At 49.7% G+C, this 25,701-nt stretch overlaps 1 protein-coding gene across 6 annotated transcripts in view; it reads left to right on the plus strand.

Moving 5' to 3' along the window:
- The window catches only part of mpp7a (MAGUK p55 scaffold protein 7a), a 758,711-nt gene that overhangs the window by 412,203 nt on the left and 320,807 nt on the right, over positions 1 to 25,701 (plus strand). For all 6 annotated transcript variants that reach the window (XM_072508390.1, XM_072508394.1, XM_072508393.1 and 3 more), the window contains one exon: positions 25,351 to 25,431. In XM_072508390.1, the coding sequence (XP_072364491.1) occupies positions 25,351 to 25,431 (81 nt within the window). The remainder of the gene's footprint in view (positions 1 to 25,350; positions 25,432 to 25,701) is intronic.

Raw genomic sequence — 25,701 nt, forward strand, 5'->3', positions numbered from 1 at the left:
CCACCCGACCCTTCAACGCCGATGTCCCGCCGGCTCAGAGCAGGTTAGAACGGCGCCGGCGGTCTCGTTTTTTTTTCTTACGGCCGCTTGGCCCATCCTGGCCGGAGAATCGGCTGGCCGGCCGCGTAGAGCGGCCTGCGAATGGCGCCGCGCCAACCAAGCTGTCGTCAGTACTGCCAATTCTCCGCTCTGCGGGGAATCGCATGCCGCTGTCGGGGCGTCGTGACCCGGTCGCGGGGAATCTCCGGCCCGGCCCAGGGCTGTGAGAATCCCACCCAAAGATACCCCACAGCTACAGTAATCTATGTATAACACTTAATGAATTCCCCCTTAACTGTTCCAATTCAAAAACAACATGCCATAAACCAAAAACCCACTTTCATGGGCGTGGCCCAGCACTCTGAATTTTCACTTGAATAAGACTGTATTTTCCTGAGATTCTGGCTCCATCTCACCAGCAGGCTTAAACCCTTCCGTAAAGCAAACTATATATTTTAAGTTACCAAAACAGCAGGTAGTTATAATCAATGTTTTTTTTTACTGAAACAGATATTTAAAATGAAAATAGAGAGAGACAGGCCAAAACACTTCTTTCCCCTGTCTGAGTCCACAGCAGCCACATCTGAAAGCAAAAACAGCTCACAGGGCCACAGCCCAGCTCCACCCACACTATGACATCACTGAAGCCATGTGATGAGACAAAAACCTTTATTAAAGGGACACTCCCATGACAGATGCACGGGGTTTGTTTGTGACACATTGAACTCAAGAAATAATACACATCCCGACACTGTACACAGTAGCAGGAATTGCCACCAAAGTGACTTTTACAGGCCACTGGCTGCAAACTGCCCCAACCACACTGTGGCCAGAGAGGCAAGGAAGTTCATGACACCTGCTTATACATCAGTTCATGTGGTCATACTGCAGTGAGAATTTACCTAGAGAGAAAACGGAAAAAATGGTCAGGCGATCTTTGGGCATCATTTTTGGTAACCTTTTAGCAACTCATTCTACACCATCCCACGACCCATCGCGGGTCGCAACTTCCACTTTGAAAATCACTGTACTAGTTAGTTTGTATAGAACAAGACCTGCATGGTATCTTTCAGGCTGCTGAGAAACCACACAACCATGCAACTTAGCAGGAACATTGATTGTAGCATGAGAAGAGGCTACAGATATAGGGAGGGTTGAGACTATGGAGGGATTTGAAAACAAGATGAGAATTTTTAAATTGAGAATCGGAGTCAACGCAGCATAGGGTGATGGGACAATAGGCTTTGGGGCAAGTGAGGACACGGACAGCAGAGTTTTGGATGAATCAAAAGTTATGGAGAATGGAAGATAGGCTGACCAGGCATAATCAGATCTAAAGGTAATAAAAGCATGGCTGAAGATTTCAGCAGCAGAAGCTGAGACAGGTCAGATTTGTGCAATGTTACAAAGGTGTACAAAGACATTCTTAGTGATGGTACAGATATGTGCTTGGAAACTCAGCATGGGTCAGATGTCACACCAAGCTCCCGAATGATCTGGATCAGCCTTAGATATTACCAGGGACAGGACTAGCATTGGCAACTAGGGAATGGAGTTTGTAGCCAGGATCAAACACAGTGGGTGGGTTTTTCCGTCCCGCTGCACCAGAGTTCTGGTGTGGCACACCATCGGGATTCTCTGTTTCTCTGGTCAATGGGGTTTCCCATTGTGGGGCAGCCCCATGCCGTCGGGAAAAACCCCAGGGCTGCCGACAAAACAGAGAAACCCGACAGCAGAGAATTCAGCCCAATGTCTTCGGTCTTCCCAATATTTAGCTGGAGAAAATTTACGCTCATCTAGTAATGGAAGTCTGAGAAGAAGAGTAACAAATCATAGAAATGGTGTGAAGGGATTGATGTGTCATAGACGGCTGACCAATGATCTTAACGTGAGTAACAGATGAAATTCCTGAGGTCTGCTCATTTATTGTTGAATTTGGGGGAAGAGAAGATTAAGATAACAGTTTTTAATATAGTTGAGAAATGAGGAATTATATTTGCATTCCAGGATGATCCTGCAACAGCGAACAGTGTTGGCAGAGAGGAGCAAAACCTGATGGTGCTTTCGGTGGTCTGGCCAGATCTGGGGGTGAATGGCTAAACCAGTTGCCTGCTATTTTTGGTCAATAGCAAATCTGTCATAATAAGTCCAAGGCAAGCTTTTAAGTTTATAAAAAAAAAAAATCAGTGATGACAAAAAACCAAGTGCATCCTTCAATGGAATGAGTTCCTTCCAGTAACAACTTGTGATGGCATCGTGTTTTGGGCATGATTTTTGAGCATGACGGAGATGCTCTGATCAGATGTATTTAAGTTGAATGTTTCAGCTGAAAGATCTGCTACCAAAGGTGGAATGAGGGACTAGAGTGAAAGGAGAAAAGTGCATGTGTTGGTACAGGCTAAGGAAGGTTGTGAAGTAGAATTATAGAGGAGCTATCGGATGGTTTCAGCACAAAAGAAGGCCATGTGGCCTTTCATGCAGGATCTCTTTTAAAAAAAATATATATTTTATTCAAGATTTTTGGCCAAACATAACAGTACGTAGTGTTTCTTTTACACAACAATAAAGCAATATAAATAACAGTGGCCAGTTTTAAACAAATAAATAAATAATATATAAACAAAAACAAAAACAAAACTGAATGGCACCTGCCTTATCCAAAATAAATACTCTCCAAAAATACAATCCAACAATCCAATATACAATTACCTATAACAAATACCTATACATATACAATAACATCCCTGAGAGTCCGTCCGATTCCTCCCCCCCCCCCCTCCCCCCTGGGTTGCTGCTGTTGTCTACTTCTTCTCCATTCCCTCTATCTTTCTGTGAGGTAATCAACGAACGGTTGCCACCGCCTGGTGAACCCCTGAGCCGAGCCCCTTAACACGAACTTAATCCGTTCTAACTTTATAAACCCTGCCATGTCGTTTATCCAGGTCTCCACACCCGGGGGTTTGGCTTCCTTCCACATTAACAATATCCTGCGCCGGGCTACTAGGGGCGCAAAGGCCAACACGTCAGCCTCTCCCGCCTCCTGCACTCCTGGCTCTTCTGCAACCCCAAATATAGCCAACCCCCAGCTTGGTTCGACCCGGACCCCCACCACCTTCGAAAGCACCTTTGCCACCCCCACCCAGAACCCCTGTAGTGCCGGGCATGACCAGAACATGTGGGTGTGATTCGCTGGGCCTCTCGAGCATCTCGCACACCTATCCTCTACCCCCAAAAATTTACTAAGCCGTGCTCCAGTCATATGCGCCCTGTGTAACACCTTAAATTGTATCAGGCTTAGCCTGGCACACGAGGACGATGAGTTTACCCTACGTAGGGCATCAGCCCACAGCCCCTCCTCAATCTCCTCCCCCAGTTCTTCTTCCCATTTCCCTTTCAGCTCATCTACCATGATCTCCCCCTCGTCCCTCATTTCCCTGTATATGTCCGACACCTTACCATCCCCCACCCATGTCTCTGAGATCACTCTATCCTGCACCTCCTGCGTCGGGAGCTGCGGGAATTCCCTCACCTGTTGCCTCACAAAAGCCCTCAATTGCATGTACCGAAATGCATTCCCTTGGGGCAACCCATATTTTTCCGTCAGCGCTTCCAGACTCGCAAACGTCCCATGCACAAACAGATCTCTCAGTTGTACTACCCCAGCTCTTTGCCATGCTCCAAATCCCCCATCCATTCTCCCCAGAACGAACCTATGAATGTTTCTTATCGGGGACCGCACCGAAGCTCCCGTCCTTCTCCTATGCCGTCTCCACTGCCCCCAAATTTTCAATGCAGCCACCACCACCGGGCTTGTGGTGTATTTCTTTGGTGAGAACGGCAACGGCGCCGTCACCATTGCTTGTAGGCTAGTCCCCCTGCAGGACGCCCTCTCCAATCTCTTCCACGCCGCTCCCTCCCCTTCTCCCATCCACTTACACACCATTGAAACATTAGCGGCCCAGTAGTACTCACTTCGGCTCGGTAGTGCCAGCCCCCCCCCTGTCCCTACTACGCTGCAAGAATCCCCTCCTCACTCTCGGGGTCTTCCCAGCCCACACAAAACTCATAATACTCTTCTCGATTCTTTTGAAAAAAGCCTTCGTGATCACCACCGGGAGGCACTGAAACACAAAAAGGAATCTCGGGAGGACCACCATTTTAACCGCCTGCACCCTACCTGCCAATGACAGGGACACCATGTCCCATCTCTTAAAGTCCTCCTCCATCTGTTCCACCAACCGCGTTAAATTAAGCCTGTGTAATGTACCCCAATTCTTGGCTATTTGGATCCCCAAGTACCGGAAGTCCCTTGTTACCTTCCTCAATGGTAAATCCTCTATCTCTCTGCTCTGCTCCCCTGGATGCACCACAAACAACTCACTTTTCCCCATGATACCCTGAAAAATCCTCAAACTCCCCAAGTATCCGCATTATCTCTGGCATCTCCTCCACCAGGTCCGCCACATATAGCAACAAATCATCCGCATACAGAGATACCCGGTGTTCTTCTCCTCCCCCCCCCCCCCCCCCCCCCTGAGTACTCCCCTCCACTTCCTGGAACCCCTCAATGCTATGGCCAGGGGTTCAATCGCCAGTGCAAACAATAACTGGGACAGAGGACATCCCTGCCTCATCCCTCTATGGAGCCGAAAATAGTCAGACCCCCGTCCATTCGTGACCACGCTCGCCATCGGGGCCCTATACAGCAACTGTACCCACCTGATATACCCATCCCCAAAGCCAAATCTCCTCACCACCTCCCACAAATAACCCCACTTCACTCTATCAAATGGTTTCTCGGCATCCATCACCACCACTATCTCCGCTTCCCCCTCTGGTGGGGGCATCATCATTACCCCTAGCAGCCTCCGTATATTTGTATTCGGCTGTCTCCCCTTCACAAACCCAGTTTGGTCCTCATGAACCACCCCCGGGACACAATCCTCTATCCTCATTGCCATTACCTTGGCCAGAATTTTAGCGTCCACATTCAGGAGGGAAATGGGCCTGTAGGACCCGCATTGCAGCGGGTCTTTTTCCTTCTTTAGGAGGAGCGATATCGTTGCCTCTGACATAGTCGGGGGCAGCTGCCCCCTTTCCCTCGCCTCATTAAAGGTTCTCATCAGTAGCGGGGCCAGCAAGTCCATATATTTCCTATAGAATTCAACTGGGAATCCGTCTGGTCCCGGAGCCTTCCCCGCCTGCATGCTCCCAATCCCTTTCACTATTTCCTCCGTCTCAATCTGTGCTCCCAGTCCCACCCTCTCCTGCTCCTCCACCTTAGGAAATTCCAGCTGATCCAGAAAGCACATAATTCTCTCCTTCCCATCCGGGCGCTGAGCTTCATATAATCTTTTGTAAAATGCCTTGAACACTCCATTCACTCTCTCCGCTCCCCGCTCCGTCTCTCTCTCCTCATCTCTCACCCCCCCCCTATCTCCCTCGCTGCTCCCCTTTTCCTCAGTTGGTGGGCCAGCAACCTGCTCGCCTTCTCCCCGTATTCGTACTGTACACCCTGTGCCTTCCTCCATTGTGCCTCTGCATTACCCGTAGTCAACAAATCAAATTCTACATGAAGCCTTTGCCTTTCCCTGTCCAGTCCCTCCTCCGGTGCCTCCGCATATTGTCTGTCCACCCTCAGAAGTTCTTTCAACAACCGCTCCCTTTCCCTACCCTCCTGCTTTCCTTTATGTGCCCTAATAGATATCAGCTTCCCTCTAACCACTGCCTTCAGCGCCTCCCAGACCACTCCCACCTGTACCTCCCCATTATCATTGAGTTCCAAGTACCTTTCAATACACCCCCTCACCCTTAAACACACCCCCTCATCTGCCAATAATCCCATGTCCATTCTCCAGGGTGGACGCTGTTGTTTTTCTTCCCCTATCTCCAGGTCCACCCAATGTGGAGCATGATCCGAAATGGCTATAGCCGTGTACTCCGTTCCCGTCACCTTTGGGATCAGTGCCCTTCCCAAAACAAAAAAATCTATTCGTGAATAAACTTTGTGTAGCATGCAGGATCTCTAAGTGCACCTCAGCTCGACCCACTGTCTGACCCTTTCCCCATAGCCCCGCAGGTGTTTTCTCTTTAGGTAATTAACCAATTATTTTTTGAAAGCCATTGCTAAATCTGCTTCCACCACAATCTCAGGCAGTGCATTCCAGATCCCAACCATTCACTGCATAAACACATTTTTCCGTTCCGTGCTTTAATTCTTTCGCCTTTAACAGTAAATTGGCGCTCTTTGGTTCACAACCTTCTGCTGTTGGAACAGTGTATCTATATATCTACTCTGTCCTGTTTATCAACAATCTCTCAAATCTCTCAAACCTTCTCCATGGAGAAAAGCCCCAACTTCTCCAGTCTACCTTTCACACTGAAGTCCCTCATTCCTGGAGCTATCCTTATAAGACTTGTCTGCATCCTCTACAATACCTTTGCACCTTCCATAAATTGTGGTGTGCAGAATTAGATGCACAGAATTGGCTGCAGTTCCCTAATTGAAGTCAAACCAGTGTTTTATAGAGACTCAACATAACTTTCTTGCTTTCTGTACACTGTCTCTTTGTAAAGTCCAGGATCCTTTCTGCCTTAAAAAACAATTTTTTCTACTGCCCTGCCACCTTTGATGATTTTTGCACATAGACCTGCAGGTCGTTCTGCTTCTGCACCCAATTGAGCATAATAACTAGTAGCAGGAGTTGATAATTTGGCCCCACATTCCTACCTGCTCTCCATATCCTTTCATCACCTGAGGGATCAAAAATCTGTCTGTTCCAGTGCTGAATCTACTCAACATTTTGAGCATCCACAACTCCCTGCAATAAGGAATTCCAAAGATTCACAACCCTCTGAGTGAAGTTTTTTTTTTTCTTTATCTCAATCCTAAATATTTGACCCTTTATACTGTGCCTGTGTTTTTGATTCCCCAGTCCATAAGACCACAATTAGGCCACTCGGCTCATCGAGTCTGCTCCGCCATTCAATCACGGCTGATATTTTTCTCATCCCCATTCTCCTGCCTTCTCCCCAAAACCCCATCCCCTTATTCATCAAACAACCTATCTACCTCTATCTTAAAGACACTCAGTGGTATGGCCTCCACAGCCTTCTGCGGCAAAGAGTTTCACAGATTCAACACCCTCTGGCTGAAGAAATTCCTCCTCATCTCTGTTTTAAAGGATCGTCCCTTTAGCATGAGATTGTGTCCTCCGGTTCTAGTTTTTCCTACAAGTGGAAAAATCCTCTCCTCGTTCAACCTATCCAGGCTTCGCAGTATCCTGTAAGTTCAATAAGATACCCCCACATCCTTCTAAAGTCCCAACGAGTACAGACCCAGAGTCCTCAACCGTTCCTCAACAAGCTCTTCATTTCAGGGATCATTCTTGCGTACCTCCTCTGGAACACATTTTCGAAGCACCATTTTGGAAAGTGGCATCATCGGAACAAATGCGACGGAGTCGAAGGAGTTGAGAGAAAGGGATGGAGTCCTTACAGGGTATAGAATGGGAAGAGTTGTAGTCCAGATAGCTGTGGGAGTCAGTGGGCATGTAGTGGATATTAGTGGATAGTCTATTGCCGGAAATGGAGACAGAAAGATCAAGGAAGGAAGGGAATTGTCTGAGATGGACCAGATGAAAGTGATGGAGGGGTGGATACTGGAAGCGAAGTTGATGAATTTTTCCAGGTCCGGGCGAGAGCATGACGCGGCACCAAAATAGTCATCAATGTATCGGTAAAGGAGTTGTGGGAGGGGGCCCGGATAGGCCTGGAACAAGGAATGTTCCACATGACTCCATCCCTTTCTCTCAACCCCTTCGCCTCCGTCGCATTTGTTCTGATGATGCCACTTTCCAAAATGGTGCTTCGAAAATGTGTCCCTTCTTCCTCAACCGTGATTTCCCACCTACAGTTGTGGACAGGGCCCTCAACAGTGTGCGGTCCATCCCCCGCGCCACTACCCTCGCCCCCTCCACTCCCTCCCAGAACAAGGATAGAGTCCCCCTCGTTCTCACATTTCATCCCACCAGCCTCCGTATGTAAAGTATAATCCTCCGCCATTTTCGCCAACTCCAGCGTGATGCCACCAGCAAACACATCTTTCCTTCACTCCCTCTGTCAGCATTCCGCAGAGACCGTTCCCTCCAAGACAATCTAGTCCACTCCTCCACCATACCCAGTACCTCTCCTATCACCCATGGCACCTTCCCATGCAATCGCAGAAGGTGTAATACCTGCCCCTTTACCTCCTCCATGCTTAACTTCCCAGGCCTAAAACATTCATTCCAGGTTAAGCAGTGTTTCACTTGCATCTCTCCAATTTGGTCCACTGCATTCGCTGCTTCCAATGTTTACTTCAGTGATGGAAAGGGTTAGGTATATACCGCAGGGCAAGAGTTATATCTGGGGGAAAGGCAATTATGATGCGATGAGGCAAGACTTAGGATGCATCGGATGGAGAGGAAAACTGCAGGGGATGGGCACAATGGAAATGTGGAGCTTGTTCAAGGAACAGCTACTGCATGTCCTTGATAAGTATGTACCTGTCAGGCAGGGAGGAAGTGGTCGAGCGAAGGAACCGTGGTTTACTAAAGCAGTCAAAACACTTGTCAAGAGGAAGAAGAAGGCTTATATAAAGATGAGACATGAAGGTTTAGTTAGGGCGATCGAGAGTTACAAGTTAGCTAGGAAGGACCTAAAGAGAGAGCTAAGAAGAGCCAGGAGGGGACATGAGCAGTCTTTGGCAGGTAGGATCAAGGATAACCCTAAAGCTTTCTATAGATATGTCAGGAATAAAAGAATGACTAGGGTAAGAGTAGGGCCAGTCAAGGACAGTAGTGAGAAGTTGTACGTGGAGTCCGAGGAGATAGGAGAGGTGTTAAATGAATATTTTTCGTCAGTATTCACACAGGAAAAAGACAATGTTGTCGAGGAGAATACTGAGATTCAGGCTACTAGACTAGAAGGGCTTGAGGTTCATAAGGAGGAGGTGTTAGCAATTCTGGAAAGTGTGAAAATAGGTAAGTCCCTTGGGCCGGATGGGATTTATCCTAGGATTCTCTGAGAAACTAGGGAGGAGATTGCTGAGCCTTTGGCTTTGATCTTTAAGTCATCTTTGTCTCCAGGAATAGTGCCAGAAGACTGGAGGATAGCAAATGTTGTCCCCTTGTTCAAGAAGGGGAGTAGAGACAACCCCGGTAACTATAGACCAGTGAGCCTTACTTCTGTTGTGGGCAAGGCCTTGGAAAGGTTTATAAGAGATAGGATTCAAAATCATCTGGAAAGGAATAATTTGATGAGAGATAGTCAACACGGTTTTGTGAAGGGTAGGTTGTGCCTCACAAACCTTATTGAGTTCTTTGAGAAGGTGACCAAACAGGTGGATGAGGGTAAAGCAGTTGATGTGGTGTATTTGGATTTCAGTAAAGCGTTTGATAAGGTCCCCCACGGTAGGCTATTGCAGAAAATACGGAGGCATGGGATTCAGAGTGATTTAGCAGTTTGGATCAGAAATTGGCTAGCTGGAAGAGCGCAGCTGCTGATTGGCTGTTGCTGGGGAAATTTGCATACGTCCGTGTGCTCACCCTAACTTGAAGGTGGTTTGTGGAGGAGCTGTTGTCAAGTGCCATTTAAACCCGAAACACTTCTTCAGTGTTTCCCTCCCTACCCCCTCCTCTAACCCAAAAAAATCAACCGCTGTAAGGATCCCAGCTGAGAGGAAGGCTTGAGGGCAGGTAGAAGTTGAAAGAAGTTGAACCGTGACGTCACAGCCTGCAGGTAAGCGACTAGCTGGTGACTGGTAAGTAGTTTTTCTTTTCTTTTCCCTCAGGTGTTATTGTGCGGGGCGCAGAGGTTGCTGCGTGAGTGCTTGCTGAGAAGGGGAGTGAATAACAGGTAAGCTTTTTCTTTTTATCTAGCGGGGATGGCAGAGAATGTAGTGCAATGTTCCTCCTGCAGAATGTTTGAGGTGAGGGACGCCGTCAGTGTCCCTGCTGATTTCATCTGTGGGAAGTGCAGCCATCTCCAGCTCCTCAGAAACCGCGTTAGGGAACTGGAGCTGGAGCTGGATGAACTTCGGATCATTCAGGAGGCAGAGGTGGTCATAGATAGAAGCTTCAGGGATGTAGTTACTCCGAAGAATCAAAATAGATGGGTAACGGTGAGAGGGTCTGGGAGGAAGCAGTCAGTACAGGGATCCGCTGTGGTCATTCCCCTTAGTAACAAGTATACCGCTTTGGATACTGTTGGGGCGGATGACTTACCAGGGGTAAGCCATGGGGTACAGGTCTCTGGCACAGAGTCTGTCCCTGTTGCTCAGAAGGGAAGGGGGGAGAGGAGTAGAGCATTAGTCATTGGAGACTCCATAGTTAGGGGGATAGATAGGAGATTCTGTGGGAACGAGAGAGACTCGCAGTTGGTGTGTTGCCTGCCAGGTGCCAGGGGGCGTGTTGTCTCGGATCGTTTTTTCGGGATCCTTAAGGGGGAGGGGGAGCAGCCCCAAGTCTTGGTCCACATAGGTACCAACGACATAGGTAGGGATAGGGATGTAAGGCAGGAATTCAGGGAGCTAGGGTGGAAACTTAGAACTAGGACAAACAGAGTTGTTATCTCTGGGTTGTCACCTGTGCCACGTGATAGCGAGTCAAGGAATAGGGAGAGAGAGGAGTTGAACACGTGGCTACAGGGATGGTGCAGGAGGGAGGGTTTCAGATTTCTGGATAATTGGGGCTCATTCTGGGGTCGGTGGGACCTCTACAAATGGGATGGTCTGCACCTGGACCAGAGGGGTACCAATATCCTGGGGGGAAATTTGCTAATGCTCTTCGGGAGGGTTTAAACTAGTTCAGCAGGGGCTTGGGAACCTGAATTGTAGCTCCAGTATACAGGAGGTTGAGAGTAGTGAGGTCATGAGTAAGGTTTCAAAGTTGCAGGAGTGTACCGGCCGGCAGGAAGGTGGTTTAAAGTGTGTCTTCTTCAATGCCAGGAGCAGCCGGAATAAGGTGGGTGAACTTGCGGCCTGGGTTGGTACCTGGGATGTTGTGGCCATTTCTGAGATATGGATAGAGCAGCGACAGGAATGGTTGTTGCAGGTGCCGGGGTTTAGATATTTCAGTAAGCTCAGGGAAGGTGGTAAAAGAGGGGGAGGGGTGGCATTGTTAGTCAAGGACAGTATTACGGTGGCAGAAAGGACGTTTGATGAGGACTCGTCTACTGAGGTAGTATGGGCTGAGGTTAGAAACAAGAAAGGAGAGGTCACCCTGTTAGGGGGTCTCTATAGGCCTCCGAATAGTTCCAGAGATGTAGAGGAAAGGATTGCAAAGATGATTCTGGATCGGAGCGAAAGCAACAGGGTAGTTGTTATGGGGGACTTTAACTTTCCAAATATTGACTGGAAACGCTATAGTTCGAGTACTTTAGATGGGTCTGTTTTTGTCCAATGTATGCAGGAGGGTTTCCTGACACAGTATGTAGATAGACCAACGAGAGGCGAGGCCATATTGGATTTGGTACTGTGTAATGAACCAGGACAGGTGTTAGATTTGGAGGTAGGTGAGCACTTTGGTGATAGTGACCACAATTCGATTAAGTGTACTTTAGTGATGGAAAGGGATAGATATATACCACAGGGCAAGAGCTATATCTGGAGGAAAGGCAATTATGATGCGATGAGGCAAGACTGAGGATGTATCGGATGGAGAGGAAAACTGCAGGGGATGGGCACAATGGAAATGTGGAGCTTGTTCAAGGAACAGCTACTGCGTGTCCTTGATAAGTATGTGCCTGTCAGGCAGGGAGGAAGTGGTCGCAAAGGAACCGTGGTTTACTAAAGCAGTCAAAACACTTGTCAAGAGGAAGAAGGAGGCTTATGTAAAGATGAGACATGAAGGTTCAGTTAGGGCGCTCGAGAGTCACAAGTTAGCTAGGAAGGACCTAAAGAGAGAGCTAAGAAGAGCCAGGAGGGGACATGAGAAGCCTTTGGCAGGTGGGATCAAGGATAACCCTAAAGTTTTCTATAGATATGTCAGGAATAAACAAATGACGAGGGTAAGAGTAGGGCCAGTCAAGGACAGTAGTGGGAAGTTGTGCTTGGAGTCCGAGGAGATTGGAGAGGTGCTAAATGAACATTTTTCGTCAGTATTCACACAGGAAAAAGACAATGTTGTTGAGGAGAATACTGAGATTCAGGCTACTAGACTAGAAGGGCTTGAGGTTCATAATGAGGAGGTGTTAGCAAGTCTGGAAAGTGTGAAAATAGATAAGTCCCCTGGGCCGGATGGGATTTATCCTAGGATTCTCTGGGAAGCTAGGGAGGAGATTGCTGAGCCTTTGGCTTTGATCTTTAAGTAATCTTTGTCTACAGGAATAGTGCCAGAAGACTGGAGGATAGCAAATGTTGTCCCCTTATTCAAGAAGGGGAGTAGAGACAACCCCGGTAACTATAGACCAGTGAGCCTTACTTCTGTTGTGGGCAAAATCTTGGAAAGGTTTATAAGAGATAGCATGTATAATCATCTGGAAAGGAATAATTTGATTCGGGATAGTCAACACGGTTTTGTTAAGGGTAGGTCGTGCCTCCCAAACCTTATTGAGTTCTTTGAAAAGGTGACCAAACAGGTGGATGAGGTTAAGCAGTTGATGTGGTGTATATGGATTTCAGTAAAGCGTTTGATAATGTCCCCCACGGTAGGCTACTGCAGAAAATACGGAGGCATGGGACTCTGGGTGATTTAGCAGTTTGGATCAGAAATTTGCTAGCTGGAAGAAGACAAAGGGTGGTGGTTGATGGGAAATGTTCAGACTGGAGTCCAGTTAGTGGTGGTGTACCACAAGGATCTGTTTTGGGGCCACTGCTGTTTGTCATTTTTATAAATGACCTGGAGGAGGGCATAGAAGGATGGGTGAGTAAATTTGCAGATGACACTAAAGTCGGTGGAGTTGTGGACAGTGCGGAAGGATGTTATAAGTTACAGAGGGACATAGATAAGCTGCAGCGCTGGGCTGAGAAGTGGCAAATGGAGTTTAATGCTGAAAAGTGTGAGGTGATTCATTTTGGAAGGAATAACAGGAAGACAGAGTACTGGGCTAATGATAAGATTCTTGCCAGTGTGCATGAGCGGAGAGATCTCGGTGTCCATGTACATAGATCCCTGAAAGTTGCCACTCATGTTGAGAGGGTTGTTAAGAAGGCGTACGGTGTGTTAGCTTTTATTGGTAGAGGGATTGAGTTTCGGAGCCATGAGGTCATGTTGCAGCTGTACAAAACTGGTGCGGCCGCATTTGGAGTATTGCGTGCAATTCTGGTCGCCGCATTATAGGAAGGATGTGGAAGCATTGGAAAGGGTGCAGAGGAGATTTACCAGAATGTTGCTTGGTATGGAGGGAAGATCTTATGAGGAAAGGCTGAGGAACTTGAGGCTGTTTTCGTTAGAGAGAAGAAGGTTAAGAGATGACTTAATTGAGGCATACAAGATGATCAGAGGATTAGATAGGGTGGACAGTGAGAACGTTTTTCCTCGGATGCATAAGGGGACATAGCTTTAAATTGAGGGGAGATAGATATAGGACAGATGTCAGAGTTAGGTTCTTTACTCAGAGAGTAGTCGGGGCGTTGAATGCCCTGCCTGCAACAGTAGTGGACTCGCCAACACTAAGAGCATTCAAATGGTCATTGGATAGACATATGGCCGATAAGGGAATAGTGTGGATGGGCTTAAGAGTGGTTTCACAGGTCGGCGCAACATCGAGGGCTGAAGGGCCTGTACTGCGCTGTTATGTTCTATAATGTGGTCTCTCTGTCGCGCCCCCTCTCTGTCGCGCCCCCTCTCTGTCGCGCCCCCTCTCTGTCGCGCCCCCTCTCTGTCGCGCCCCCTCTCTGTCGCGCCCCCTCTCTGTCGCGCCCCCTCTCTGTCGCGCCCCATCTCTGTCGCGCCCCCTCTCTGTCGCGCCCCCTCTCTGTCGCGCCCCCTCTCTGTCGCGCCCCCTCCCTGTCGCGCCCCCTCCCTGTCGCGCCCCCTCCCTGTCGCGCCCCCTCCCTGTCGCGCCCCCTCCCTGGCGCGCCCCCTCCCTGGCGCGCCCCCTCCCTGGCGCCCCCCCTCCCTGGCGCCCCCCCTCCCTGGCGCGCCCCCTCCCTGGCGCGCCCCCTCCCTGGCGCGCCCCCTCCCTGGCGCGCCCCCTCCCTGGCGCGCCCCCTCCCTGTGGCGCGCCCCCTCCCTGTGGCGCGCCCCCTCCCTGTGGCGCGCCCCCTCCCTGTGGCGCGCCCCCTCCCTGTGGCGCGCCCCCTCCCTGTGGCGCGCCCCCTCCCTGTGGCGCGCCCCCTCCCTGTGGCGCGCCCCCTCCCTGTGGCGCGCCCCCTCCCTGTGGCGCGCCCCCTCCCTGTGGCGCGCCCCCTCCCTGTGGCGCGCCCCCTCCCTGTGGCGCGCCCCCTCCCTGTGGCGCGCCCCCTCCCTGTGGCGCGCCCCCTCCCTGTGGCGCGCCCCCTCCCTGTGGCGCGCCCCCTCCCTGTGGCGCGCCCCCTCCCTGTGGCGCGCCCCCTCCCTGTGGCGCGCCCCCTCCCTGTGGCGCGCCCCCTCCCTGTGGCGCGCCCCCTCCCTGTGGCGCGCCCCCTCCCTGTGGCGCGCCCCCTCCCTGTGGCGCGCCCCCTCCCTGTGGCGCGCCCCCTCCCTGTGGCGCGCCCCCTCCCTGTGGCGCGCCCCCTCCCTGTGGCGCGCCCCCTCCCTGTGGCGCGCCCCCTCCCTGTGGCGCGCCCCCTCCCTGTGGCGCGCCCCCTCCCTGTGGCGCGCCCCCTCCCTGTGGCGCGCCCCCTCCCTGTGGCGCGCCCCCTCCCTGTGGCGCGCCCCCTCCCTGTGGCGCGCCCCCTCCCTGTGGCGCGCCCCCTCCCTGTGGCGCGCCCCCTCCCTGTGGCGCGCCCCCTCCCTGTGGCGCGCCCCCTCCCTGTGGCGCGCCCCCTCCCTGTGGCGCGCCCCCTCCCTGTGGCGCGCCCCCTCCCTGTGGCGCCCCCCTGCTTTCTCTTGCACTCTCGCGCACTCTCGCTCTCTCTTGCGCGCTCGCTCTCTCTTGCGCGCTCGCTCTCTCTTGCGCGCTCGCTCTCTCTTGCGCGCTCGCTCTCTCTCTGTTTCTCTCTCTCGTTCTCTCTCTCGTTCTCTCTCTCGTTCTCTCTCTCGTTCTCTCTCCCTCGCTCTCTCTCCCTCGCTCTCTCTCCCTCGCTCTCTCTCCCTCGCTCTCTCTCCCTCGCTCTCTCTCCCTTGCTCTCTGTTGCTCTCTCGCTCTCTCTCTTTCTCTCGTTCTCTCTTGCTTTGTCTCTCTCTCTCTGTGTCTCTGGCTCTCTCTCTCTGTCTCTCTCTCTCTCTGTCTCTCTATTGCCCTCTATCTCTCACTTTTGCTCTCTATCCCGCTCTCTATCTCTCACTCTCGCCCTCTATCTCTCTCACATGCTCTTGCGCTCTCTCTATCGCTCTCTATCTCTCTCTATCTCTCGCTATTTCTCTCTCGCTATCTCTCTCTCTATCTCGCCCTCTCTATCTCGCCCTCTCTATCTCGCCCTCTCTATCTCGCCCTCTCTATCTCGCCCTCTCTATCTCGCCCTCTCTATCTCGCCCTCTCTATCTCGCCCTCTCTATCTCGCCCTCTCTATCTCGCCCTCTCTATCTCGCCCTCTCTATCTCGCCCTCTCTATCTCGCCCTCTCTATCTCGCCCTCTCTATCTCGCCCTCTCTATCTCGCCCTCTCTATCTCGCCCTCTCTATCTCGCCCTCTCTATCTCGCGCTCTCTATCTCGCACTCGCTCTCTATCTCGCGCTCTCTATCTCGCGCTCTGTCTTGCTCATTCTCTCGCTTTCTCGTTCTGTCTCTCGTTCTCTCGCTCTCTCTCGTGCTCTCGTGCTCTCTCTCGCTTTCTCTCGTTCTCTCCCTCGCTTTCTCTCGTTCTCTCCCTTTCTCGTTCTCTCTCTCTCTCGTTCTCTCTCTCGTTCTCTCTCCCTCGTTCTCTCTCTCTCGTTCTCTCTCTAGTTCTCTCTCGCTCGTTCTCTTTCTCTCCCTCTCTCTCGCTCTCTCTCTCGCTCTCTTTCGCTCTTTCTTTCTCTCTCTCGCTCTCTCTCGTTCTCTCTCGTTCTCTCTCTCTCTCTCTCTCTCTCTCTCTCCCTCTCTCTCACTGAAAGTGAGTCCCGACTGGGGGGGGAGAAAATCAACTGAAAGTGACATCAGAGGGAGGCTGAGATTTGATTGGCTAATAGGGAAGCTGTGTTAAATTTGAAAACCCACTTTATAACAGTTTATAATTTGCTTTCAGACAGGGGTAATAAGGCGAGATTATAAAAAAACAGTTTATAAAATAAAAAAATTAGAGTTTAAAAACCAAATTAAAAATTAATTAAATAGACTACAGATGGAGGGTCTGGTGATGTGTTGTTCCTGCATGATGTGGGGGCTGGTGGACCCCACTGTGGTTTCCAGTGACCACATCTGTGGTAGGTGTTGGTTGCTTGAGGAACTCCGGCTCAGAGTTGATGAGCTGGAGTCTGAGCACCGGACACAGCGACACATCCAGGAGGGGGAGATGTACTTGGACACTGTATTCCAGGAGGCAGTCACATCCCTTGGAATAACTAACTTAAATTCAGCCAGTGGTCAGGGACAGGAGGGTGTGGCTGTGAGTGAGGCAGGTAGAGGGATCCAGGAGGGTAGGGTTGCAGGAGCCTCAGCCTTTATCCCTGTCCAACAGGTTTGAGAGTCGTTCTTCATGTGTGGACGGGAATGGAGACTGCAGTGAGGATGAGCAAAGTGACCACAGCATGGTGGTACAGAGATCCGTTCCAGTGGGGGGGAGAGAAAAGAAATGTAGCCCGAATCAGGGATAGTATAGTTAGGGGCATTGACACTGTTCTCTGTGACCAGGATCGAGAATCCCGAAGGTTGTGGTGCTTGAGTTCAGCATATCTCATCTGGGACCAATGACATAGAACATAGGTTTTGCTAAGGGAGTATGAACAGCTAAGAGCTAAATTAAAAAGCAGAACCGAAAAGGTTGTAATATCTGGATTACTACCTAAGCCACAAGCTAATTGGCACAGGGTCAATAAGATTAAGGAGGTAAATGCGTGGCTCAAAGATTGGTGTGGGAAAAATGGGTTTGAATTCATGGGAAATTGGCATCAGAACTGGGGAAGGAGGGAGATGTTCCGACGAGGCGATCTTCATTTGATTCATGCTGAGACCAGAGTCCAGTGAATCATGTAACTAGGGCTGTGTTTAGGGTTTTAAACTGAATTGCGGGAGTGGGGGTTCAGTTGTTGGGGAAACTAGAAAACCCAATTTAAAGGAGGAGGCAAGAGTGCAACGATGTGATGGATCGTTACCAGAAAATAAAAGTGAGGGACAAAACAGGTGAATGTCTTTATACACCAAGGAATTATAGAAGAGTAGGGAAATCTAACATTAAAACAAATTTTAAAACTTTGTATCTAAATGCAAGAAACATTCATAACAAATTTAATGAGCTAATGCCGGAAATAGAAACAAAAGATTATGACTTGGGATTACTGAAACGTGGTACCAGGGAGACTTGGTCTGGGATTTGAATATTCAAGGGTATTCAGTATTTCTGAAAGATAGGGTGAAAGGAAAAGGAGGTGGTGTAGTCCTGGTGAGGAAAGGGATCAGTGCTGTCATGAGAAATGACATAAGCATTGGAGATCAAGATGTGGAATGAGTCGGGTAGAAATAAGACATAACAAAGGGAAAAAGTCCTTGGTAGGAGTAATCTCTAGGTCACCAAACAGTAGTTCTACAGTGCGGCAGAGTAAAAACCAGGAAATACTGGGGGCTTGCAAGAACGGTACGGCGATAATAATGGGTAATTTTAATATGCACACAGACTGGAGGAATTAAATTGGCAAGGACAGCCTGGAGGCAGAGTTCATTGAATACATTAGAGATTGTTTCCTGGAACAGTATGTTGGGGAACCACCAAGGAGGAGGCTACTCTCGATTTGGTATTCTGTAATGAGGAGGGATTAACTAATGACCTCATAGTTGAGGATACACTCGGGAGTAGTGACCAATAGTATGGTAGAATTCAAGATTCAGTTTGGAGGCGAGAAAGTGGAGTCCCGCACTAGTGCCCTGTAATTAGACAAAGGAAATTACATAGGCTTGAGGACAGATTTGGCCCATATAGACTGGGCAGCAAGGCTAAAAGGAAGGACAGCTAGAGCAGCATGGTGACGCAGTGGTAGCACTGCAGTCTCACGGCGCCGAGGTTCCAGGTTCAATCCCAGCTTTGGGTCACTCTCCGTGTGGAGTTTGCACATTCTCCCCGTGTTTGCGTGGGTTTCGCCCCCACAACCCAAAGATGTGCAGTGTAGGTGGATTGAACACGCTAAATTGCCGCTTAATTGGAAAAAATGAATTGGGTACTCTAAATTTATTTTTAAATAAGGAAGGACAACTGATGAGCAGTGGCAGTTGTTTAAGGAGATACTCAATTCCTCACAAGTCTGATATATCCCAGTGAGGAAGAAAGATGGTAAGAGGGGTAAAAATACATACATGGCTAAACAAGGTCAAGGACATTATCATAGAATCATAGAATTTACAGTGCAGAAGGAGGCCATTCGGCCCATCGAGTCTGCACCGGCTCTTGGAAAGAGCATCCTACCCAAGGTCAACACCTCCACCCTATCCCCATAACCCGGTAACTCTATAAAGACAAAAACGAAATTATGTCATATTGCAAAGAGCTACGGTAAATTACGAAAAAAAAGCTAGCACAGAATATCAGAAAGGATAGCAAAAGTTTCTACAGGTCCATAAAAGGGAATGAAGTCGCTAAGGTGAATGTTCACCCCTTGGAAGATGAAACCGGTGAGTTAATAGTCGGTGAAAACAGAAATAGTAAAGATGCTAATTCAATACTTTGCCTCAGTTTTCACGGTGGAGGACACGAGTACCATTCCTATAGGAACGGGCAATTCAGGGGTAATAGACAGGGTGGAACTTGGAACAATCAGCATCAATAGGGAAACGGTACTCAACAAACACTTGGGATTGAGGGCAGACAAGTCCCAGAGCCTGATTGCCTACATCCCGGGGTGTTAAAGGAAGTGGAAGCTGGTACCACCCGGCGGGAGCTCGGTCCCTGGCCGCGGTGGCCGTTCTGGTGGGGAGGGGGGGTTCTGACTCCAGGGGGGGCCTCCACGGCGTCCAGGCCCGCGATCGGGGGCTACCGATCGGCGGGCGCCCGCGATCTGGAGGGGGCCTACCTCCCTCCGCGCGGTCCCGCTCTAGGTCTCCGCCATGTTGCTCGGAGACGGCCACCACGCGCATGCGCAGACCCGCGCCTGCTGTGCAGGGCTGCTGTTCGGCGTCGGAGCAGCGCGCAGCACTTTGGTGCCGTGCTGGCCCCTGAGGACCACTGAATTGCTGGGCCAGGAGGCCCGTTGATGCCGATGTACACCACTCCGGTGTTTAAGCCGGCGTTAACACTGGCCGGAATTTCGGAGAATCCCAGCCAGTGTATCTGGACTTCGGGAAGGCGTAATAAGGTGCCGCATAGAAGGTTAATTCACAAGGTGCGATCACATGGGATTAGGGGTAACTTTTATTAGCTTGGATAGACGACTGGCTGACGGACAGGAGACTGATACGGATTCTTGGGTCTTTTTCTGGATGGCAGGATGTAACTAGTGGGGTGCCACAGGGTTTGGTCATTGGGGCCCCAGCTATTTACAATCTATATTAACGACTTGGACACAGGGAGGAAGGTTCTATAGCGAAATCCACAGATGACACTAAAATAAGTGAGACAGTAAGTTGCAATGAGGAAATAAGAACCTTTCAAATGGACAGACATAGGTTAGGGAGTAGGCCAAAATGTGGCAGATGGAGTTTAACATGGATAAGTGTGAGGTTGTGCATTTTGGTCGAAAAAATGGAAAGGCAACTTATTATCTAAATGGGGAGAGACCTCCGGGTGCTCCGATGCAGAGGGATCTGGGTGTCCTTGTGCATGAGTCACAGAAAACGAGAATGCAACTGCAGCAGATAATAAGGAAAGCAAATGGAATGTTGGCATTTATAGCAAAAGGATTAGAGTATAAAGGTAAGGAAGTGTTGTTGCAACTCTACAAGGCATTGGTAAGACCGCACTGGAGTATTGTGCACCGTTTTGGTCCCCTTATTTGAGGAAAGATGGAGTGGCATTGGAGGCAGTTCAGAGGAGGTTCGCTAGATTATTTCCAGAGACGAGAGGTTTGTCATACCAAGAGAGATTGAACAGTTTAAGCATATGCTATCTTGTGTTTAGAAGCATGAGGGGCGATCAAATCAACGTGTACAAGATGCTAAAAGGTGTGGATGAAGTAGACGTGGAGCAAATGCTTCCTCTTGTGGGGTATTCTAAAACGAGAGGTCATAATCTTAGAATAAGAGGTAGCAAATTTAAAACAGATGAGGAGAAGCTACTTCTCCAAAGGGCTGTGAATCTGTGGACTTTGCTACCCCAGAGCGGTGGATGCTGGGACAGTGAATACATTTAAGGAGGAGTTAGACAGATGTTTCATTGGTAATGGGTTGAGGGGTTATAGAGAACGAGCAGGACAGTGGACTTGAGGCCATGGTGGGATCAGTCAAGATCTCATTGAAAGTAGGCTAAATTGCCTACTCCTGCTCCTAGGTCATGTGTTCTAGGGAGAAGATGCTGTGGCTGATTTTACAATCCAGATCTTGGTCTATAGCATTGTAGGTAGCAGATGAGGAACATATCAGCCATCATAGAATGGCGGAGCAGATTCGATGGGCCGAATGGCCTAATTCTGCTCTTATACCTTATGAACTTGGGCAGGTCACTATTACTACCCGCATGTTAACTTTCTGTGTCACTTGTTTAAGCACATCCAAATCTCTGAATATCAACATGAATAGGTTTCATGCCTTTGAAAAAAATTATGCTCTTCTGTTTTCAGTACCAAAGTGAATAACTTCATACATCCCCACATTATACTGCATCTGCCACCTTGCTGGCAACTCACTTAACCTACAATACTTAACCTGAGAAGGTAATTGTGTAAGGTAAAGGGTAGGGTGCTGATTGTAAGTGGATTAGGGTGCAAGTGTTGTCAGGTGAGTGGTAGATAAGGTGATAGGTCAGCAGGGTGCTGAGTGGGTGAGGTGGGCAGGGTGGCAGGTAGGGAGGTGGGTAAGATGACAAGCGGGATTGGTTGGGTGGCGGATGGGGGAGGTGGGTAGAATGGCAGATTGAGGAGGTGGGTATTGTGGGGGAGGGGCTGAGGGGGAGGGCATGGGGCGTTGGGTCAGGTACGGGCTGGCCAAGTAGGGTTGGGAAGGAGGTGAGGAGAATCAGGGGAATGGGGGGGATTCAGGTGGAGAGGGTTAGTCAGGTCAGGTCACTGACCATTCAGATCAGGTCAGGATTTCATGGAGTTTAGTTGCAGGATAAAGATAGCCAGAGAGGTCAATGTGAGTAATTCAGGGGTCAGTTGTACAGTTAACCAACAACAATCACAATTAAAACAATTTTAATTATTGTCACAAGTAGGCTTACGTTAACACTGCAATGAAGTTACTGTGAATATTGCCTAATCGTCACGTTCCGGCACCTGTTCAGGTACACAGAGGGAGAGTTAAGAATTTCCAATTCACCTAACAAGCAGGTCTTTCTGGACCTGTGAGAGGAAACCGGAAGACTTGGCGGAAACCCACGCAGACACTGGGAGAACATGCAGACTCCGCACAAACAGTGACCCAAGCCAGGAATCAAATCTGGGTCCCTGGCGCTTTGAAACAACAGTGCTAACTACTGTGCTACCGTGCCGCCACCTGTTGCCAAATAATGTTGCTAACTTTCCGTTGGTTCAATTGCTCTGTTTTATTACCTTTGCTCTCGAGTCGCCAGGTATCTTTATGATACCGCCACGAGGTTCAAGTCCGAGTAATCATCAATGACCCAATACACCGATTAGTAAGATTCAAATCAAAGCACATTTATTACACACAGTAATCGCTACTCAGGCACAAATTCTACGTCTAAGCTACTTCTACAACTAACAGACCTATACTTAACTTCGGACTGGCCCACCAGGTCAGGGGAACAAATGGCCTTTCGTTCGGGTTCTTAGTTTGCGGGATTCGAAATTGGTACGGATTGGTAGCTAGGAGCGTCTATCTCGTAGCGAGCGTTGAATTAAGACTTACTTCTGTCGGTGGTCACTGCACCGGTCACGGTCAATGTTGGTTCGTGTTGCTGGGTGACCCAGGCAGGGCGAAGAGGTGAAGAGAGAGCGATTTGAACTTGGGGCTTAACTCTTATAGTCCACAGGGGCTTCCCGCCTTTCGGGGCGGACCCTGTGCCAGGTCCCAAGTGATTGGACTTTGTCCCAATCGTTTGGTTCGATTTATCCAATACTGGAGCGGTTCCCTGATCGATGGGTGGTCTTGAGGTGCTCGTTCACCTCCTTTGTGTTGGCTCCTGCTGGCGCCGGGGAGTCTGGCTTTGCTTTGTGTGTCCAAAATGTTACTTATTGTTCCCGGGGATTGCTCATCAGTATGTAGATGGCTGCTACATTGTTATGCTGATGGTCGCTGGTATCGATATTGTCTGGCCTTTTGCAGAGTTCAATACACAGCAAACCTGCACCTGCTGGTTTCTGTCTGTGTTGGCTGACTTTCCCATCAGCCTTTGCCATTCGCCATTTTAAATCGGGAGCTGGCCAATTTAGGTGGCTACACACCCTAAGTGTTTGATTAGGGTCTGAACATTTCACATGGTGAGGTCTCCCTTGCCATCTGAAGAGTCAGTGTGGGAGCACATCTCATCCCGGCGTACATGCCCAATAGCCATTCCACACTAATGTGTGTCAGTTGGCCACAAGTGGGACTTCTGCGTATTCTTCGGGAGGAGGTTCCGCCTCAGGGAGCTGCCAGTGAATCAGATTGGCCTCTTGGGTGACCGCCGCTCTGGCCCTGCACTCGGGTCACCGTCGCTCTGGCCCTGCTCTCGGGTCACCGTCGCTCTGGCCCTGTTCTCGGCTCATCGCCGCTCTGGTCCTGCTCTCGGGTGACCGCCGCTGTGGCTCGGATCTCAGGTCACTGCCGCTCTGGCCCGGCTCTCTGGTCACTGCCACTCTGGCCTGGGTCTCAGCTCACCGCTGCTCTGGCCGCCGCTCTGGCCCGGCTCTCTGGTCACTGCCACTCTGGCCTGGGTCTCAGCTCACTGCTGCTCTGGCCGCCGCTCTGGCCCGGGTCTCGGGTCACCGCCGCTCTGGCCCTGCTCTCGGGTCACCGCCGCTCTGGCTCGGCTCTCGGATCACCGCCACTCCGGCCCTGCTTTTGGCTCACCGCTGCTCTGGACCTGCTCTCGGCTCACCACCGCTCTGGACCTGCTCTCGGGTCACCGCCGCTCTGGCTCGGCTCTCGGATCACCGCCACTCCGGCCCTGCTCTTGGCTAACCGCTGCTCTGGACCTGCTCTCTGGTCACCGCTGCTCTGGCTCGGCTCTTGGTTCTCCGCCGCTCTGGACCTGCTCTTGGCTCACCGCCGCTCTGGACCTGCTCTCGGCTCACCGCTGCTCTGGACCTGCTCTCGGCTCACCGCCGCTCTGGACCTGCTCTCGGGTCACCGCCGCTCTGGCTCGGCTCTCGGATCACCGCCACTCCGGCCCTGCTCTTGGCTCACCGCTGCTCTGGACCTGCTCTCGGGTCACCGCCGCTCTGGCTTGGCTCTTGGTTCTCCGCCGCTCTGGACCTGCTCTTGGCTCACCGCCGCTCTGGACCTGCTCTTGGCTCACCGCCGCTCTGGACCTGCTCTCAGCTCACCGCCGCTTATGCGACTCATCACCCCAGTATCTCTTGATTTATGCTTTATTTTGGGCGCCGGTTTAGCTCAGTTGGCTAAACAGTTAGTTTGTGACGCAGATTGGCATCAGCAAGCGCGTCAATTCCTATACTGGCTGAGGTTATTCATGAAGCCCTGCCTTCTCAATGTTTCGCCACATCTGAGGTGTGGTGATACTCACGTTAAACCATCAACAGTCAGCTCTCCCGTTTAAAGGGGAAAGCAGTCTATGGTCATTTGGGATATGGCAACTTTACTTTACCTATTTATACTCAACTAATGCCCTCTACCTCTTTATTCTTGGTCTTAATTTCTACATTTAACAGGGGTTACAGTTTGACCGGAGTGTGTTGACACCACATTGCTCCAGGATGATCACGTACCTGTTAAAAATCCATTACCGTTTGTTCTTGAAGGAATCACAGGCACATCAATTAAGTAACCTTAAAGCTTCAGGCTGTGCAGTAATGGGACCCGGTTCATTTGTGTTAACTGTGGGGCAATTTGTTGGGAGCTGTTTGTTAACAACAATTCACAAGACAAATCAAGTTTTTTTTTTTTTTGAAGATTTAAAATCAGTACAGATGGAATACAGGCAGTCTTTGTGTGCCTCACTTATCCTTTTCAGTGTTTAGTCAACATGAAATGGATGGAGGTGGGGACATTCTAATCTAAAACATTATAACAGCAATACAGTTTGGAAGTTGTGGCGCAGCTTTCACCTCTGTAGTGAAGATATTACAATGTCAATGTCAGGCATTAATTTGGCCTCTGCAAATACTTTTCTATACAATGGGTGATGTGTTGGGTGTTCTGGATCTGTGGAACACATACAGGCCACCAACACTTACAATAGTGCAACACTATTTTATTAAGTTAGAAACTGTTGAACATACTTTCACTGTGGGTTAACACGATGTTAGATTAAACTAAAGACCTATGCCTGTCTTCACCAGTCTATGCACTCAGCACATGGTGAAGATCTGTGCTGTAAGCTGTAAGTTCTGTCCTTCTGGGAGGCTGCATCCCGAATGAGCGGGAACATTGATGCCCCCTGTCTTTATAGTGAGTGTGCTCTAACTGGTGATTGGCTGCGGTGTTGTGTGTGTTGATTGGTCCCGCTGTGTGTCCATCAGTGTGTGTGTATCTGCACCATGATATACTGGTGTATATTATGACAGTGGGTACTTGGATTCATCCTTCTGTGTAATAAGTCAGAGCGCAACCTTGCTGTGGGCTTGCCACATATGATTAGCTGAACTGAAATAAGCTGAAAGGTCCTGCCAAAGTTGGTCCACGGAGAGTTAGAAAAAAAGAGTGGTGATTAATGGTCTATTATTCTTCATACTGACGTCCATTTGAACACCCTAGAATGTAATAGCTTTTAACAGATACATTCTCAGATGTCTCAAATTCAAAGAGTGAAAGCAATATTTCACTGAAATTTTCTCTATTATTTCGTAGCTCACTGAGGATCTGCACAACACACCAGAGAATGGTGAGATCAGAGAACTGGCGAAACTGTTATCACAGCCCCATTTGAAGGTGAGGATATGTTTCACGCGTGATCGTGTTTTCTAAGTAACCCTTTTATTTATGTTGATGCAGGTAATTAGTGATAAGCAAGACCAGAAAAATAAAAGCTGATCCAAGCCCAGTCATGTTTCTAAAATGTCAATACTTGTCACGTGTTTGTTTTGTACAAAGTCGATGCACTTAAAAAGCATTTGTGTGTGTCATAGGAAATGTTCAAACTCATGATTGTCTCTGTTAGCAGGCAGACTGGGTGGAATGGTGGATAAAGTTTGAATTCTG

The sequence above is a fragment of the Scyliorhinus torazame genome, chromosome 6 (genome assembly GCF_047496885.1).
Source record: "Scyliorhinus torazame isolate Kashiwa2021f chromosome 6, sScyTor2.1, whole genome shotgun sequence".
NCBI classification, from domain to species: Eukaryota; Metazoa; Chordata; class Chondrichthyes; order Carcharhiniformes; family Scyliorhinidae; genus Scyliorhinus; species Scyliorhinus torazame.